An 18,298-nucleotide genomic window follows, 5' to 3' on the forward strand; every position below is an offset into this window, starting at 1 on the left:
AACTCCCTCACATCCCACTCCCCTCAGTCCAACTCCTACACATCCCACTCCCCTCAGTCCAACTCCCTTACATCCCACTTCCCTCAGTCCAACTCCCTCACATCCCACTCCTCAGTCCAACTCATCCAAATCCCACTCCCCTCAGTCGAACGCCCTCACATCCCACGCCCCTCAGTCCAACTCCCTCACATCCCACTCCCTCAGTCCAACTCCCTCACATCCCACTCCCTCAGTCCAACTCCCTCACTTCCCACTTCCCTCAGTCCAACGCCCTCACTTCCCACTTCCCTCAGTCCAACTCCCTCACATCCCACTCCCTCAGTCCAACTCCTTCACATCCCACTCCCCTCAGTCCAACTCCTTCACATCCCACTCCCCTCAGTCCAACTCCTTCACATCCCATTCCCCTCAGTCCAACTCCTACAAATCACACTCCCCCCCAGTCCAACTCCCTCACATCCCACTCCCCCCAGTCCAACTCCCTCACATCCCACTCCCCTCAGTCCAACTCCTTCACATCCCACTCCCCTCAGTCCAACTCCTACAAATCACACTCCCCCCCAGTCCAACTCCCTCACATCCCACTCCCCTCAGTCCAACTCCTTCACATCCCACTCCCCTCAGTCCAACTCCCTCACATCCCACTCCCCTCAGTCCAACTCCTTCACATCCCATTCCCCTCAGTCCAACTCCTACAAATCACACTCCCCCGCAGTCCAACTCCCTCACATCCCACTCCCCTCAGTCCAACTCCTTCACATCCCACTCCCCTCAGTCAAACTCCTTCACATCCCACTCCCCTCAGTCCAACTCCCTCACATCCCACTCCCCTCAGTCCAACTCCTTCACATCCCACTCCCCTCAGTCCAACTCCCTCACATCCCACACCACTCAGTCCAACTCCTTCACATCCCACTCCCCTCAGTCCAACTCCCTCACATCCCACTCCCCTCAGTCCAACTCCTTCACATCCCACTCCCCTCAGTCCAACTCCATCACATCCCACTCCCCTCAGTCCAACTCCTTCACATCCCACTCCCCCTAGTCCAACTCCCTCACATCCCACTCCCCTCAGTCCAACTCCCTCACATCCCACTCCCCTCAGTTTAACTCCCTCACATCCCACTCCACTCAGTCCAACTCCCTCACATCCCACTTTCCTCAGTCCAACTCCCTCACATCCCACTCCCCTCAGTCCAACTCCCTCACATCCCACTCCCCTCAGTTTAACTCCCTCACATCCCACTCCCTCAGTCCAACTCCTTCACATCCCACTCCCCTCAGTCCAACTCCCTCACATCCCACTCCCCTCAGTTTAACTCCCTCACATCCCACTCCACTCAGTCCAACTCCCTCACATCCCACTTTCCTCAGTCCAACTCCCTCACATCCCACTCCCCTCAGTCCAACTCCCTCACATCCCACTCCCCCTAGTCCAACTCCCTCACATCCCACTCCCCTCAGTCCAACTGCCTCACATCCAACTCCCCTCAGTCCAACTCCTTCACATCCCACTCCCCTCAGTCCAACTCCTTCACATCCCACTCCCTCAGTCCAACTCCTTCACATCCCACTCCCCAGTCCAACTCCCTCACATCCCACTCCCCTCAGTCCAACTCCCTCACATCCCACTCCCCTCAGTCCAACTCCCTCACATCCTACTCCCCCCAGTCCAACTCCCTCACATCCCACTCCCCAGTCCAACTCCCTCACATCCCACTCCCCTCAGTCTAACTCCCTAACATCCCACTCCCCCACATCCCACTCCCCTCAGTCCAACTCCCTCACATCCCACTTTCCTCAGTCCAACTCCCTCACATCCCACTCCCCTCAGTCCAACTCCCTTACATCCCACTTCCCTCAGTCCAACTCCCTCACATCCCACTCCTCAGTCCAACTCATCCAAATCCCACTCCCCTCAGTCCAACGCCCTCACATCCCACACCCCTCAGTCCAACTCCCTCACATCCCACTCCCTCAGTCCAACTCCCTCACATCCCACTCCCTCAGTCCAACTCCCTCACTTCCCACTTCCCTCAGTCCAACGCCCTCACTTCCCACTTCCCTCAGTCCAACTCCCTCACATCCCACTCCCCTCAGTCCAACTCCTTCACATCCCACTCCCCTCAGTCCAACTCCCTCACATCCCACTCCCCTCAGTCAAACTCCCTCACATCCCACTCCCCTCAGTCCAACTCCTTCACATCCCACTCCCCCTAGTCCAACTCCCTCACATCCCACTCCCCTCAGTCCAACTCCCTCACATCCCACTCCCCTCAGTCCAACTCCTTCACATCCCACTCCCCAGTCCAACTCCCTCACATCCCACTCCCCTCAGTCTAACTCCCTAACATCCCACTCCCCTCAGTCCAACCCCCTCAGATCCCACTCCCCTCAGTCCAACTCCCTCACATCCCACTTTCCTCAGTCCAACTCCCTCACATCCCACTCCCCTCAGTCCAACTCCCTCACATCCCACTCCCCTCAGTTTAACTCCCTCACTTCCCACTCCACTCAGTCCAACTCCCTCACATCCCACTCCCCTCAGTCCAACTCCTTCACATCCCACTCCCCTCAGTCTATCTCCCTCACATCCCACTTTCCTCAGTCCAACTCGCTCACATCCCACTCCCCTCAGTCCAACTGCCTCACATCCAACTCCCCTCAGTCCAACTCCTTCACATCCCACTCCCTCAGTCCAACTCCTTCACATCCCACTCCCCAGTCCAACTCCCTCACATCCCACTCCCCTCAGTCCAACTCCCTCACATCCCACTCCCCTCAGTCCAACTCCCTCACATCCTACTCCCCCCAGTCCAACTCCCTCACATCCCACTCCCCAGTCCAACTCCCTCACATCCCACTCCCCTCAGTCTAACTCCCTAACATCCCACTCCCCCACATCCCACTCCCCTCAGTCCAACTCACTCACATCCCACTTTCCTCAGTCCAACTCGCTCACATCCCACTCCCCTCAGTCCAACTCCCTCACATCCCACTCCCCTCAGTCCAACTCCCTCACATCCCACTCCCCTCAGTCCAACTCCCTTACATCCCACTTCCCTCAGTCCAACTCCCTCACATCCCGCTCCTCAGTCCAACTCATCCAAATCCCACTCCCCTCAGTCCAACGCCCTCACATCCCACGCCCCTCAGTCCAACTCCCTCACATCCCACTCCCTCAGTCCAACTCCCTCACATCCCACTCCCTCAGTCCAACTCCCTCACTTCCCACTTCCCTCAGTCCAACGCCCTCACTTCCCACTTCCCTCAGTCCAACTCCCTCACATCCCACTCCCCTCAGTCCAACTCCTTCACATCCCACTCCCCTCAGTCCAACTCCTTCACATCCCACTCCCCTCAGTCCAACTCCTTCACATCCCACTCCCCTCAGTCAACTCCCTCACATCCCACTCCCCTCAGTCCAACTCCCTCACATCCCACTCCCCTCAGTCCAACTCCCTCACATCCCACTCCCCTCAGTCCAACTCCCTCACATCCCACTCCCCTCAGTCCAACTCCTACACATCCCACTCCCCTCAGTCCAACTCCCTTACATCCCACTTCCCTCAGTCCAACTCCCTCACATCCCACTCCTCAGTCCAACTCATCCAAATCCCACTCCCCTCAGTCGAACGCCCTCACATCCCACGCCCCTCAGTCCAACTCCCTCACATCCCACTCCCTCAGTCCAACTCCCTCACATCCCACTCCCTCAGTCCAACTCCCTCACTTCCCACTTCCCTCAGTCCAACGCCCTCACTTCCCACTTCCCTCAGTCCAACTCCCTCACATCCCACTCCCCTCAGTCCAACTCCTTCACATCCCACTCCCCTCAGTCCAACTCCATCACATCCCACTCCCCTCAGTCCAACTCCTTCACATCCCACTCCCCTCAGTCCAACTCCTTCACATCCCACTCCCCTCAGTCCAACTCCTTCACATCCCACTCCCCTCAGTCCAACTCCTTCACATCCCACTCCCCTCAGTCCAACTCCCTCACATCCCACTCCCCTCAGTCCAACTCCCTCACATCCCACTCCCTCAGTCCAACTCCTTCACATCCCACTCCCCTCAATCCAACTCCCTCACATCCCACTCCCCTCAGTCCAACTCCTTCACATCCCACTCCCCTCAGTCCAACTCCCTCACATCCCACTCCCCTCAGTCCAACTCCCTCACATCCCACTCCCCTCAGTCCAACTCCCTCACATCCCACTCCCCCTAGTCCAACTCCCTCACATCCCACTGCCCTCAGTCCAACTCCCTCACATCCCACTCCCCTCAGTCCAACTCCTTCACATCCCACTCCCCTCAGTCCAACTCCTTCACATCCCACTCCCCCCCAGTCCAACTCCCTCACATCCCACTCCCCTCAGTCCAACTCCTTCACATCCCACTCCCCTCAGTCCAACTCCTTCACATCCCACTCCCCTCAGTCTAACTCCCTCACATCCCACTCCCCTCAGTCCAACTCCTTCACATCCCACTCCCCCTAGTCCAACTCCCTCACATCCCACTCCCCTCAGTCTAACTCCCTCACATCCCACTCCCCTCAGTCCAACTCCTTCACATCCCACTCCCCAGTCCAACTCCCTCACATCCCACTCCCCTCAGTCTAACTCCCTCACATCCCACTCCCCTCAGTCCAACTCCTTCACATCCCACTCCCCAGTCCAACTCCCTCACATCCCACTCCCCTCAGTCCAACCCCCTCAGATCCCACTCCCCTCAGTCCAACTCCTTCACATCCCACTCCCCAGTCCAACTCCCTCACATCCCACTCCCCTCAGTTTAACTCCCTCACATCCCACTCCCTCAGTCCAACTCCCTCACATCCCACTTTCCTCAGTCCAACTCCCTCACATCCCACTCCCCTCAGTCCAACTCCCTCACATCCCACTCCCCTCAGTTTAACTCCCTCACATCCCACTCCCTCAGTCCAACTCCTTCACATCCCACTCCACTCAGTCCAACTCCCTCACATCCCACTTTCCTCAGTCCAACTCCCTCACATCCCACTCCCCTCAGTCCAACTCCTTCACATCCCACTCCCCTCAGTCTATCTCCCTCACATCCCACTTTCCTCAGTCCAACTCCCTCACATCCCACTCCCCTCAGTCCAACTCCCTCACATCCCACTACCCTCAGATTAACTCCCTCACATCCCACTCCCTCAGTCCAACTCCCTCACATCCAACTCCCCTCAGTCCAACTCCCTCAGATCCCACTCCCCTCAGTCCAACTCCTTCACATCCCAACTCCTTCACATCCCACTCCCTCAGTCCAACTCCTTCACATCCCACTCCCCAGTCCAACTCCCTCACATCCCACTCCCCTCAGTCCAACTCCCTCACATCCTACTCCCCCCAGTCCAACTCCCTCACATCCCACTCCCCAGTCCAACTCCCTCACATCCCACTCCCCTCAGTCTAACTCCCTAACATCCCACTCCCCCACATCCCACTCCCCTCAGTCCAACTCCCTCACATCCCACTTTCCTCAGTCCAACTCCCTCACATCCCACTCCCCTCAGTCCAACTCCCTCACATCCCACTCCCCTCAGTCCAACTCCCTCACATCCCACTCCCCTCAGTGCAACTCCCTTACATCCCACTCCCCTCAGTCCAACTCCCTTACATCCCACTTCCCTCAGTCCAACTCCCTCACATCCCACTCCTCAGTCCAACTCATCCAAATCCCACTCCCCTCAGTCCAACGCCCTCACTTCCCACTTCCCTCAGTCCAACTCCCTCACGTCCCACTCCCCTCAGTCCAACTCCTTCACATCCCACTCCCCTCAGTCCAACTCCATCACATCCCACTCCCCTCAGTCCAACTCCTTCACATCCCACTCCCCTCAGTCCAACTCCTTCACATCCCACTCCCCTCAGTCCAACTCCCTCACATCCCACTCCCCTCAGTCCAACTCCCTCACATCCCACTCCCCTCAGTCCAACTCCCTCACATCCCACTCCCCTCAGTCCAACTCCCTCACATCCCACTCCCCTCAGTCCAACTCGTACACATCCCACTCCCCTCAGTCCAACTCCCTTCCATCCCACTTCCCTCAGTCCAACTCCCTCACATCCCACTCCTCAGTCCAACTCATCCAAATCCCACTCCCCTCAGTCCAACGCCCTCACATCCCACGCCCCTCAGTTCAACTCCCTCACATCCCACTCCCTCAGTCCAACTCCCTCACATCCCACTCCACTCAGTCCAACTCCTTCACATCCCACTCCCCTCAGTCCAACTCCCTCACATCCCACTCCCCTCAGTCCAACTCCCTCACATCCCACTCCCCTCAGTCCAACTCCCTCACATCCCACTCCCCCTAGTCCAACTCCCTCACATCCCACTCCCCTCAGTCCAACTCCCTCACATCCCACTCCCCTCAGTCCAACTCCTTCACATCCCACTCCCCTCAGTCCAACTCCTTCACATCCCACTCCCCCCCAGTCCAACTCCCTCACATCCCACTCCCCTCAGTCCAACTCCTTCACATCCCACTCCCCTCAGTCCAACTCCTTCACATCCCACTCCCCTCAGTCTAACTCCCTCACATCCCACTCCCCTCAGTCCAACTCCTTCACATCCCACTCCCCCTAGTCCAACTCCCTCACATCCCACTCCCCTCAGTCCAACTCCCTCACATCCCACTCCCCTCAGTCCAACTCCTTCACATCCCACTCCCCTCAGTCCAACCCCCTCAGATCCCACTCCCCTCAGTCCAACTCCCTCACATCCCACTCCCCTCAGTTTAACTCCCTCACATCCCACTCCCTCAGTCCAACTCCCTCACATCCCACTTTCCTCAGTCCAACTCCCTCACATCCCACTCCCCTCAGTCCAACTCCTTCACATCCCACTCCCCTCAGTCTATCTCCCTCACATCCCACTTTCCTCAGTCCAACTCGCTCACATCCCACTCCCCTCAGTCCAACTGCCTCACATCCAACTCCCCTCAGTCCAACTCCTTCACATCCCACTCCCTCAGTCCAACTCCTTCACATCCCATTCCCCAGTCCAACTCCCTCACATCCTACTCCCCCCAGTCCAACTCCCTCACATCCCACTCCCCAGTCCAACTCCCTCACATCCCACTCCCCTCAGTCTAACTCCCTAACATCCCACTCCCCCACATCCCACTCCCCTCAGTCCAACTCCCTCACATCCCACTTTCCTCAGTCCAACTCGCTCACATCCCACTCCCCTCAGTCCAACTCCCTCACATCCCACTCCCCTCAGTCCAACTCCCTCACATCCCACTCCCCTCAGTCCAACTCCCTTACATCCCACTTCCCTCAGTCCAACTCCCTCACATCCCGCTCCTCAGTCCAACTCATCCAAATCCCACTCCCCTCAGTCCAACGCCCTCACATCCCACGCCCCTCAGTCCAACTCCCTCACATCCCACTCCCTCAGTCCAACTCCCTCACATTCCACTCCCTCAGTCCAACTCCCTCACTTCCCACTTCCCTCAGTCCAACGCCCTCACTTCCCACTTCCCTCAGTCCAACTCCCTCACATCCCACTCCCCTCAGTCCAACTCCTTCACATCCCACTCCCCTCAGTCCAACTCCATCACATCCCACTCCCCTCAGTCCAACTCCTTCACATCCCACTCCCCTCAGTCCAACTCCTTCACATCCCACTCCCCTCAGTCCAACTCCCTCACATCCCACTCCCCTCAGTCCAACTCCCTCACATCCCACTCCCCTCAGTCCAACTCCCTCACATCCCACTCCCCTCAGTCCAACTCCCTCACATCCCACTCCCCTCAGTCCAACTCCTACACATCCCACTCCCCTCAGTCCAACTCCCTTACATCCCACTTCCCTCAGTCCAACTCCCTCACATCCCACTCCTCAGTCCAACTCATCCAAATCCCACTCCCCTCAGTCCAACGCCCTCACATCCCACGCCCCTCAGTCCAACTCCCTCACATCCCACTCCCTCAGTCCAACTCCCTCACTTCCCACTTCCCTCAGTCCAACGCCCTCACTTCCCACTTCCCTCAGTCCAACTCCCTCACATCCCACTCCCCTCAGTCCAACTCCTTCACATCCCACTCCCCTCAGTCCAACTCCATCACATCCCACTCCCCTCAGTCCAACTCCTTCACATCCCACTCCCCTCAGTCCAACTCCTTCACATCCCACTCCCCTCAGTCCAACTCCTTCACATCCCACTCCCCTCAGTCCAACTCCTTCACATCCCACTCCCCTCAGTCCAACTCCCTCACATCCCACTCCCCTCAGTCCAACTCCCTCACATCCCACTCCCTCAGTCCAACTCCTTCACATCCCACTCCCCTCAGTCCAACTCCCTCACATCCCACTCCCCTCAGTCCAACTCCTTCACATCCCACTCCCCTCAGTCCAACTCCCTCACATCCCACTCCCCTCAGTCCAACTCCCTCACATCCCACTCCCCTCAGTCCAACTCCCTCACATCCCACTCCCCCTAGTCCAACTCCCTCACATCCCACTCCCCTCAGTCCAACTCCCTCACATCCCACTCCCCTCAGTCCAACTCCTTCACATCCCACTCCCCTCAGTCCAACTCCTTCACATCCCACTCCCCCCCAGTCCAACTCCCTCACATCCCACTCCCCTCAGTCCAACTCCTTCACATCCCACTCCCCTCAGTCCAACTCCTTCACATCCCACTCCCCTCAGTCTAACTCCCTCACATCCCACTCCCCTCAGTCCAACTCCTTCACATCCCACTCCCCCTAGTCCAACTCCCTCACATCCCACTCCCCTCAGTCCAACTCCCTCACATCCCACTCCCCTCAGTCCAACTCCTTCACATCCCACTCCCCAGTCCAACTCCCTCACATCCCACTCCCCTCAGTCCAACTCCCTCACATCCCACTCCCCTCAGTCCAACTCCTTCACATCCCACTCCCCAGTCCAACTCCCTCACATCCCACTTTCCTCAGTCCAACTCCCTCACATCCCACTCCCCTCACATCCCACTCCCCTCAGTTTAACTCCCTCACATCCCACTCCCTCAGTCCAACTCCTTCACATCCCACTCCACTCAGTCCAACTCCCTCACATCCCACTTTCCTCAGTCCAACTCCCTCACATCCCACTCCCCTCAGTCCAACTCCTTCACATCCCACTCCCCTCAGTCTATCTCCCTCACATCCCACTTTCCTCAGTCCAACTCCCTCACATCCCACTCCCCTCAGTCCAACTCCCTCACATCCCACTCCCCTCAGTTTAACTCCCTCACATCCCACTCCCTCAGTCCAACTCCCTCACATCCAACTCCCCTCAGTCCAACTCCCTCAGATCCCACTCCCCTCAGTCCAACTCCTTCACATCCCAACTCCTTCACATCCCACTCCCTCAGTCCAACTCCTTCACATCCCACTCCCCAGTCCAACTCCCTCACATCCCACTCCCCTCAGTCCAACTCCCTCACATCCTACTCCCCCCAGTCCAACTCCCTCACATCCCACTCCCCAGTCCAACTCCCTCACATCCCACTCCCCTCAGTCTAACTCCCTAACATCCCACTCCCCCACATCCCACTCCCCTCAGTCCAACTCCCTCACATCCCACTCCCCTCAGTCCAACTCCCTCACATCCCACTCCCCTCAGTGCAACTCCCTTACATCCCACTCCCCTCAGTCCAACTCCCTTACATCCCACTTCCCTCAGTCCAACTCCCTCACATCCCACTCCTCAGTCCAACTCATCCAAATCCCACTCCCCTCAGTCCAACGCCCTCACATCCCACGCCCCTCAATCCAACTCCCTCACATCCCACTCCCTCAGTCCAACTCCCTCACATCCCACTCCCTCAGTCCAACTCCCTCACTTCCCACTTCCCTCAGTCCAACGCCCTCACTTCCCACTTCCCTCAGTCCAACTCCCTCACATCCCACTCCCTCAGTCCAACTCCCTTACATCCCACTTCCCTCAGTCCAACGCCCTCACTTCCCACAGTCCAACTCCCTCACATCCCACGCCCCTCAGTCCAACTCTCTCACATCCCACTCCCTCAGTCCAACTCCTTCACATCCCACTCCCCAGTCCAACTCCCTCACATCCCACTCCCCTCAGTCCAACTCCCTCACATCCCACTCCCCTCAGTCCAACTCCCTCACATCCTACTCCCCCCAGTCCAACTCCCTCACATCCCACTCCCCAGTCCAACTCCCTCACATCCCACTCCCCTCAGTCTAACTCCCTAACATCCCACTCCCCCACATCCCACTCCCCTCAGTCCAACTCCCTCACATCCCACTCCCCTCAGTCCAACTCCCTTACATCCCACTTCCCTCAGTCCAACTCCCTCACATCCCACTCCTCAGTCCAACTCATCCAAATCCCACTCCCCTCAGTCCAACGCCCTCACATCCCACTCCCCAGTCCAACTCCCTCACATCCCACTCCCCTCAGTCTAACTCCCTAACATCCCACTCCCCCACATCCCACTCCCCTCAGTCCAACTCCCTCACATCCCACTTTCCTCAGTCCAACTCGCTCACATCCCACTCCCCTCAGTCCAACTCCCTCACATCCCACTCCCCTCAGTCCAACTCCCTCACATCCCACTCCCCTCAGTCCAACTCCCTTACATCCCACTTCCCTCAGTCCAACTCCCTCACTTCCCACTTCCCTCAGTCCAACGCCCTCACTTCCCACTTCCCTCAGTCCAACTCCCTCACGTCCCACTCCCCTCAGTCCAACTCCTTCACATCCCACTCCCCTCAGTCCAACTCCATCACATCCCACTCCCCTCAGTCCAACTCCTTCACATCCCACTCCCCTCAGTCCAACTCCTTCACATCCCACTCCCCTCAGTCCAACTCCCTCACATCCCACTCCCCTCAGTCCAACTCCCTCACATCCCACTCCCCTCAGTCCAACTCCCTCACATCCCACTCCCCTCAGTCCAACTCCCTCACATCCCACTCCCCTCAGTCCAACTCGTACACATCCCACTCCCCTCAGTCCAACTCCCTTCCATCCCACTTCCCTCAGTCCAACTCCCTCACATCCCACTCCTCAGTCCAACTCATCCAAATCCCACTCCCCTCAGTCCAACGCCCTCACATCCCACGCCCCTCAGTTCAACTCCCTCACATCCCACTCCCTCAGTCCAACTCCCTCACATCCCACTCCACTCAGTCCAACTCCTTCACATCCCACTCCCCTCAGTCCAACTCCCTCACATCCCACTCCCCTCAGTCCAACTCCCTCACATCCCACTCCCCAGTCCAACTCCCTCACATCCCACTCCCCCAGTCCAACTCCCTCACATCCCACTCCCCTCAGTCCAACTCCCTCACATCCCACTCCCCTCAGTCCAACTCCTTCACATCCCACTCCCCTCAGTCCAACTCCTTCACATCCCACTCCCCCCCAGTCCAACTCCCTCACATCCCACTCCCCTCAGTCCAACTCCTTCACATCCCACTCCCCTCAGTCCAACTCCTTCACATCCCACTCCCCTCAGTCTAACTCCCTCACATCCCACTCCCCTCAGTCCAACTCCTTCACATCCCACTCCCTAGTCCAACTCCCTCACATCCCACTCCCCTCAGTCCAACTCCCTCACATCCCACTCCCCTCAGTCCAACTCCTTCACATCCCACTCCCCTCAGTCCAACCCCCTCAGATCCCACTCCCCTCAGTCCAACTCCCTCACATCCCACTCCCCTCAGTTTAACTCCCTCACATCCCACTCCCTCAGTCCAACTCCCTCACATCCCACTTTCCTCAGTCCAACTCCCTCACATCCCACTCCCCTCAGTCCAACTCCCTCACATCCCACTCCCCTCAGTTTAACTCCCTCACATCCCACTCCCTCAGTCCAACTCCTTCACATCCCACTCCACTCAGTCCAACTCCCTCACATCCCACTTTCCTCAGTCCAACTCCCTCACATCCCACTCCCCTCAGTCCAACTCCTTCACATCCCACTCCCCTCAGTCTATCTCCCTCACATCCCACTTTCCTCAGTCCAACTCCCTCACATCCCACTCCCCTCAGTCCAACTCCCTCACATCCCACTCCCCTCAGTTTAACTCCCTCACATCCCACTCCCTCAGTCCAACTCCCTCACATCCAACTCCCCTCAGTCCAACTCCCTCAGATCCCACTCCCCTCAGTCCAACTCCTTCACATCCCAACTCCTTCACATCCCACTCCCTCAGTCCAACTCCTTCACATCCCACTCCCCAGTCCAACTCCCTCACATCCCACTCCCCTCAGTCCAACTCCCTCACATCCTACTCCCCTCAGTCCAACTCCCTCACATCCCACTCCCCTCAGTCCAACTCCCTCACATCCCACTCCCCTCAGTGCAACTCCCTTACATCCCACTCCCCTCAGTCCAACTCCCTTACATCCCACTTCCCTCAGTCCAACTCCCTCACATCCCACTCCTCAGTCCAACTCATCCAAATCCCACTCCCCTCAGTCCAACGCCCTCACATCCCACGCCCCTCAGTCCAACTCCCTCACATCCCACTCCCTCAGTCCAACTCCCTCACATCCCACTCCCTCAGTCCAACTCCCTCACTTCCCACTTCCCTCAGTCCAACGCCCTCACTTCCCACTTCCCTCAGTCCAACTCCCTCACATCCCACTCCCTCAGTCCAACTCCCTTACATCCCACTTCCCTCAGTCCAACGCCCTCACTTCCCACAGTCCAACTCCCTCACATCCCACGCCCCTCAGTCCAACTCTCTCACATCCCATTCCCCTCAGTCCAACTCCCTCACATCCCACTCCCCTCAGTCTAACTCCCTCACATCCCACTTCCCTCAGTCCAACTCCCTCACATCCCACTCCTCAGTTCAACTCATCCAAATCCCACTCCCTTCAGTCCAACTCCCTCACATCCCACTTTCCTCAGTCCAACTCCCTCACATCCCACTCCCCTCAGTCCAACTCCTTCACATCCCACTCCCCTCAGTCTATCTCCCTCACATCCCACTTTCCTCAGTCCAACTCCCTCACATCCCACTCCCCTCAGTTTAACTCCCTCACATCCCACTCCCTCAGTCCAACTCCCTCACATCCAACTCCCCTCAGTCCAACTCCCTCAGATCCCACTCCCCTCAGTCCAACTCCTTCACATCCCACTCCCCTCAGTCCAACTCCCTCACATCCCACTCCCCTCAGTCCAACTCCCTCACATCCTACTCCCCCCAGTCCAACTCCCTCACATCCCACTCCCCAGTCCAACTCCCTCACATCCCACTCCCCTCAGTCTAACTCCCTAACATCCCACTCCCCCACATCCCACTCCCCTCAGTCCAACTCCCTCACATCCCACTTTCCTCAGTCCAACTCCCTCACATCCCACTCCCCTCAGTCCAACTCCCTCACATCCCACTCCCCTCAGTCCAACTCCCTCACATCCCACTCCTCAGTCCAACTCCCTCACATCCCACTCCCCTCAGTCCAACTCCCTCACATCCCACTCCCCTCAGTGCAACTCCCTCACATCCCACTCCCCTCAGTCCAACTCCCTTACATCCCACTTCCCTCAGTCCAACTCCCTCACATCCCACTCCTCAGTCCAACTCATCCAAATCCCACTCCCCTCAGTCCAACTCCCTCACATCCCACTCCCTCAGTCCAACTCCCTCACATCCCACTCCCTCAGTCCAACTCCCTCACATCCCACTCCCTCAGTCCAACTCCCTCACTTCCCACTTCCCTCAGTCCAACGCCCTCACTTCCCACTTCCCTCAGTCCAACGCCCTCACTTCCCACTTCCCTCAGTCCAACTCCCTCACATCCCACTCCCCTCAGTCCAACTCCTTCACATCCCACTCCCTCAGTCCAACTCCCTTACATCCCACTTCCCTCAGTCCAACGCCCTCACTTCCCACAGTCCAACTCCTTCACATCCCACGCCCCTCAGTCCAACTCTCTCACATCCCATTCCCCTCAGTCCAACTCCCTCACATCCCACTCCCCTCAGTCTAACTCCCTCACATCCCACTTCCCTCAGTCCAACTCCCTCACATCCCACTCCTCAGTTCAACTCATCCAAATCCCACTCCCTTCAGTCCAACTCCCTCACATCCCACTCCTCAGTCCAACGCCCTCACTTCCCACTCCCTTCAGTCCAACTCCCTCACATCCCACGCCCCTCAGTCCAACTCATCTAAATCCCACTCCCCTCAGATTCTGAATTAAGGAATCCAAGAAGGTCTAGACCATCAATTGAGTGAAGAATCGACCAAGATTAGGCGTGCAGGTCAGAGAGAGGCAGCTCTGGCTGGATTGGAATGAAAGGGAAGTAGTTTCATTAAGAGAACGATAAATCAAGGAGATGTTCCAGAGATAATGACATCTTCAAGATATAAAATGGCTGCCTCAAGCTCAGCAGCTAAAATGGGACACTGACAAGACAGCTCCAGCATTGAGTAGTTACAAAGACAAGCTCTTCTAAAATGGCCATCTTGTAGACAACAGCTTGAATGGGACACTCTTGTACACAGGAACTACAATAGGATGTTCTTCTAACAATGGCTGCCGTTTAGAATGGAGCAATCTTGTCTTATTGTAGCTACGATCTAAAGTGCAGTTACGAAGCGAGACTCTTGTAAAGATGGGTGCCGTAAACTGGACCTTGTGGAGATGACTCCTCCGTCGCAATATCTAGAATAATACATCCTTCGAAAGATGGCTCCTTGTGGACAACAGGCAGATGAGGACCCTTTTGTAGAGGTGGCTGTTTCTAGGCAACAGCAGGATGGAGGTGATCTGGCAGATGGTCAGTTGTAGCAACGGAAGGAACTCGATTCCTTTCGAAACGATGTTCTGTTGTAAATGGAAGCTACCAGGAAAGCTCCGGCTATGATTGCTGTCTCGGCGATCATTTTCAAGTTATCTCCAGCTCAAATGAGATAATTCCCGTGAGAATAGCTGGCTGGTAGACAGTGACTGGGAAGGAATGGGACACTGCACTCAATGGCTGGATAGGGATGGGATGGTATGGGACACGGAGACTGGGATGGGACACGGAGATGGGATGGTCCAGTTGGAATTTAGGAAATGCAGCAGCCAACTTTCGGACAGTAGGATCTCACAAACAGCAATGTGAAAATGACATAATAATCTGTTTTAGGGGTTGGTTGAGAAATACCAGGGATAACTGCCCTGCTCTTCTTCGAAATAGTGCCATGGGATCTTTTGCATCTACCTGAGGGAGCGCTGTATTGTCGGAGGGGCAGTACTGAGGGAGAGCTGTATTGTCGGAGGGCAGTACTAAGGGAGAGCTGTATTGTCGGAGGGCAGTACTGAGGGAGAGCTGTATTGTCGGAGGGGCAGTACTGACGGTGTGGTGTATTGTCAGAGGGGCAGTACTGAGGGAGAGCTGTATTGTCGGAGGGCAGTACTGAGGGAGAGCTGTATTGTCGGAGGGGCAGCACTGACGGTGTGGTGTATTGTCAGAGGGGCAGTACTGAGGGAGAGCTGTATTGTCGGAGGGCAGTACTGAGGTAGAGCTGTATTGTTGGAGGGCAGTACTGAGGGAGAGCTGTACTGTCGGAGGGCAGTACTGAGGGAGAGCTGTATTGTCGGAGGGGCAGTACTGACGGTGTGGTGTATTGTCAGAGGGGCAGTACTGAGGGAGAGCTGTATTGTCGGAGGGGCAGTACTGAGGGAGAGCTGTATTGTCGGAGGGGCAGTACTGAGGGAGAGCTGTATTGTCGGAGGGCAGTACTGTGGGAGAGCTGTATTGTTGAAGGGGCAGTACTGAGGGAGAGCTGTATTGTTGGAGGGGCAGTACTGAGGTAGAGCTGTATTGTCAGAGGGCAGTACTGAGGGAGAGCTGTATTGTCGGAGGGCAGTACTGAGGTAGAGCTGTATTGTCAGAGGGCAGTACTGAGGGAGAGCTGTATTGTCGGAGGGCAGTACTGAGGGAGAGCTGTATTGTCGGAGGGCAGTACTGTGGGAGAGCTGTATTGTCGGAGGGCAGTACTGAGGAGAGCTGTATTGTCGGAGGGGCAGTACTGAGGTAGAGCTGTATTGTCAGAGGGCAGTACTGAGGGAGAGCTGTATTGTCGGAAGGCAGTACTGAGGGAGAGCTGTATTGTCGGAAGGCAGTACTGAGGGAGAGCTGTATTGTCGGAGGGCAGTACTGAGGGTGTGGTGTATTGTCAGAGGGGCAGTACTGAGGGTGTGCTGTATTGTCGGAGGGCAGTACTGAGGGAGAGCTGTATTGTCAGAGGGGCAGTACTGAGGGAGAGCTGTATTGTCGGAGGGCAGTACTGAGGGAGAGCTGTATTGTCGGAGGGGCAGTACTGAGGGAGAGCTGTATTGTCGGAGGGGCAGTACTGAGGGTGTGGTGTATTGTCGGAGGGGCAGTACTGAGGGAGAGCTGTATTGTCGGAGGGGCAGTACTAAGGGAGAGCTGTATTGTCGGAGGGGCAGTACTGAGGGTGTGCTGTCTTGTCGGAGGGGCAGTACTGAGGGTGTGGTGTATTGTCGGAGGGGCAGTACTGTGGGAGAGCTGTATTGTCGGAGGGCAGTACTGTGGGAGAGCTGTATTGTCGGAGGGCAGTACTGAGGGAGAGCTGTATTGGCGGAGGGGCAGTACTGAGGGAGAGCTGTATTGTCGGAGGGGCAGTACTGAGGGAGAGCTGTATTGTCGGAGGGAGGGGGGTCATTGTTTTGGATCAGACATTAAACATTGGCCTGCTCAGGTGAATGTAATCGATCCCACAGCACTATTTAAAGAACAGCAGGGGGAGCTCTCCCCTGTGTCCTGGGTCCAATATTTATCCCTCAACCAAACAGCACTAAAAACAGATTAGCTGATCATTAATCACATTGGCTTTATAAGAAAGAAAGACTTGCATTGATATAGCGCCTTTCACGACTACCGGACGTCTCAAAGCGCTTTACAGCCAATGAAGTACTTTTGGAGTGTAGTCACTGTTGTAATGTGGGAAATGAGGGATCTTGCTGTGCGTAAACTGGCTGCTGTGTTTGCCTGCATTACACCAATGACTGCTCATTGGCTGTGAAGTGCATTGGGTGGTGTGGAGGATGTGCAGGCCGCTCCCGTCGCTGGTCTATTTACCCTTCGCTGCTGCCCACGGCGGAGAACCGGAGCTTGGAAAAGAATTTCCTGACGGGATTGGTGCCGATGGCCTGTTCCCCCAGGGTCACCACCCTGCTGTGGGAAATGGCCCACTGCAGGCCCAGTTCAGTCACCAACAGAGGCCCGGTCCGGCTTTCGTGGGCCCCCCGTCTGGAGCCCGTCGTCACAGTAACGTAGAATGCGTCCTTCTCTTGCTCCCATATTCCAGCTACATAAAGAAGAAAACAAATTCCAGAAAGTTCCACGGTTACATCGTACAAAACAGCAGGAAAAATCGGCAATTTAAAGGACTTCTGAATGGGCATTGATAACCGTTCAGGAAACATGCACCTGCCCTGCTGGGATAAGCTGCTTCAGGCTCTTTTATTACCACCTGCATTCGATGGCTGTGGAAACACATTGCCCAGACCAATCCGGACTGTGTGGGACCGATCCGGACTGTGTGGGACCGATCTGGACCGAGTTGTACTGCCCGGGACCGAGCCACACTGCCCGGGACTGAGCCTCACTGCCCGGGACCGCCGAGCCTCACTGCTCGGGACCGAGCTGTACTGCCCGGGACCGAGCTGTACTGCCCGGGACCGAGCCTCACTGCCCGGGACCGAGCCTCACTGCCCCGGACCGAGCCTCACTGCCCGGGACCGAGCCTCACTGCCCGGGACCGAGCCTCACTGCCCGGGACCGAGCCTCACTGCCCGGGACCGAGCCTCACTGCCCGGGACCGAGCCGCACTGCCCGGGACCGAGCCGCACTGCCCGGGACCGAGCCTCACTGCCCGGGACCGAGCCTCACTGCCCCGGACCGAGCCTCACTGCCCCGGACCGAGCCTCACTGCCCGGGACCGAGCCGCACTGCCCGGGACCGAGCCGCACTGCCCGGGACCGAGCCTCACTGCCCGGGACTGAGCCTCACTGCCCGGGACCGCCGAGCCTCACTGCCCGGGACCGAGCCTCACTGCCCGGGACCGAGCCGCACTGCCCGGAACCGAGCCTCACTGCCCGGGACCGAGCCGCACTGCCCGGGACCGAGCCGCACTGCCCGGGACCGAGCCGCACTGCCCGGGACCGAGCCTCACTGCCCGGGACCGAGCCTCACTGCCCCGGACCGCGTCTCACTGCCCCGGACCGAGCCGCACTGCCCGGGACCGAGCCTCACTGCCCCGGACCGAGCCTCACTGCCCCGGACCGCGTCTCACTGCCCC

The 18,298-nt window shown here is 57.2% G+C and overlaps 1 protein-coding gene across 1 annotated transcript in view; it reads right to left on the minus strand.

Moving 5' to 3' along the window:
- Positions 1 to 14,870: 14,870 nt before the first annotated feature.
- fam234b (family with sequence similarity 234 member B) overlaps positions 14,871 to 18,298 on the minus strand; it is a 73,321-nt gene continuing 69,893 nt past the window's right edge. The window contains exon 12 of the mRNA XM_085969438.1: positions 14,871 to 17,305. Coding sequence (XP_085825564.1) covers positions 17,073 to 17,305 — 233 coding nt within the window. The 3' untranslated portion in view covers positions 14,871 to 17,072. The remainder of the gene's footprint in view (positions 17,306 to 18,298) is intronic.

The sequence above is a fragment of the Somniosus microcephalus genome, chromosome 28 (genome assembly GCF_052327205.1).
Source record: "Somniosus microcephalus isolate GS21.2 chromosome 28, FLI_Smic_1.0, whole genome shotgun sequence".
NCBI lineage: Eukaryota > Metazoa > Chordata > Chondrichthyes > Squaliformes > Somniosidae > Somniosus > Somniosus microcephalus.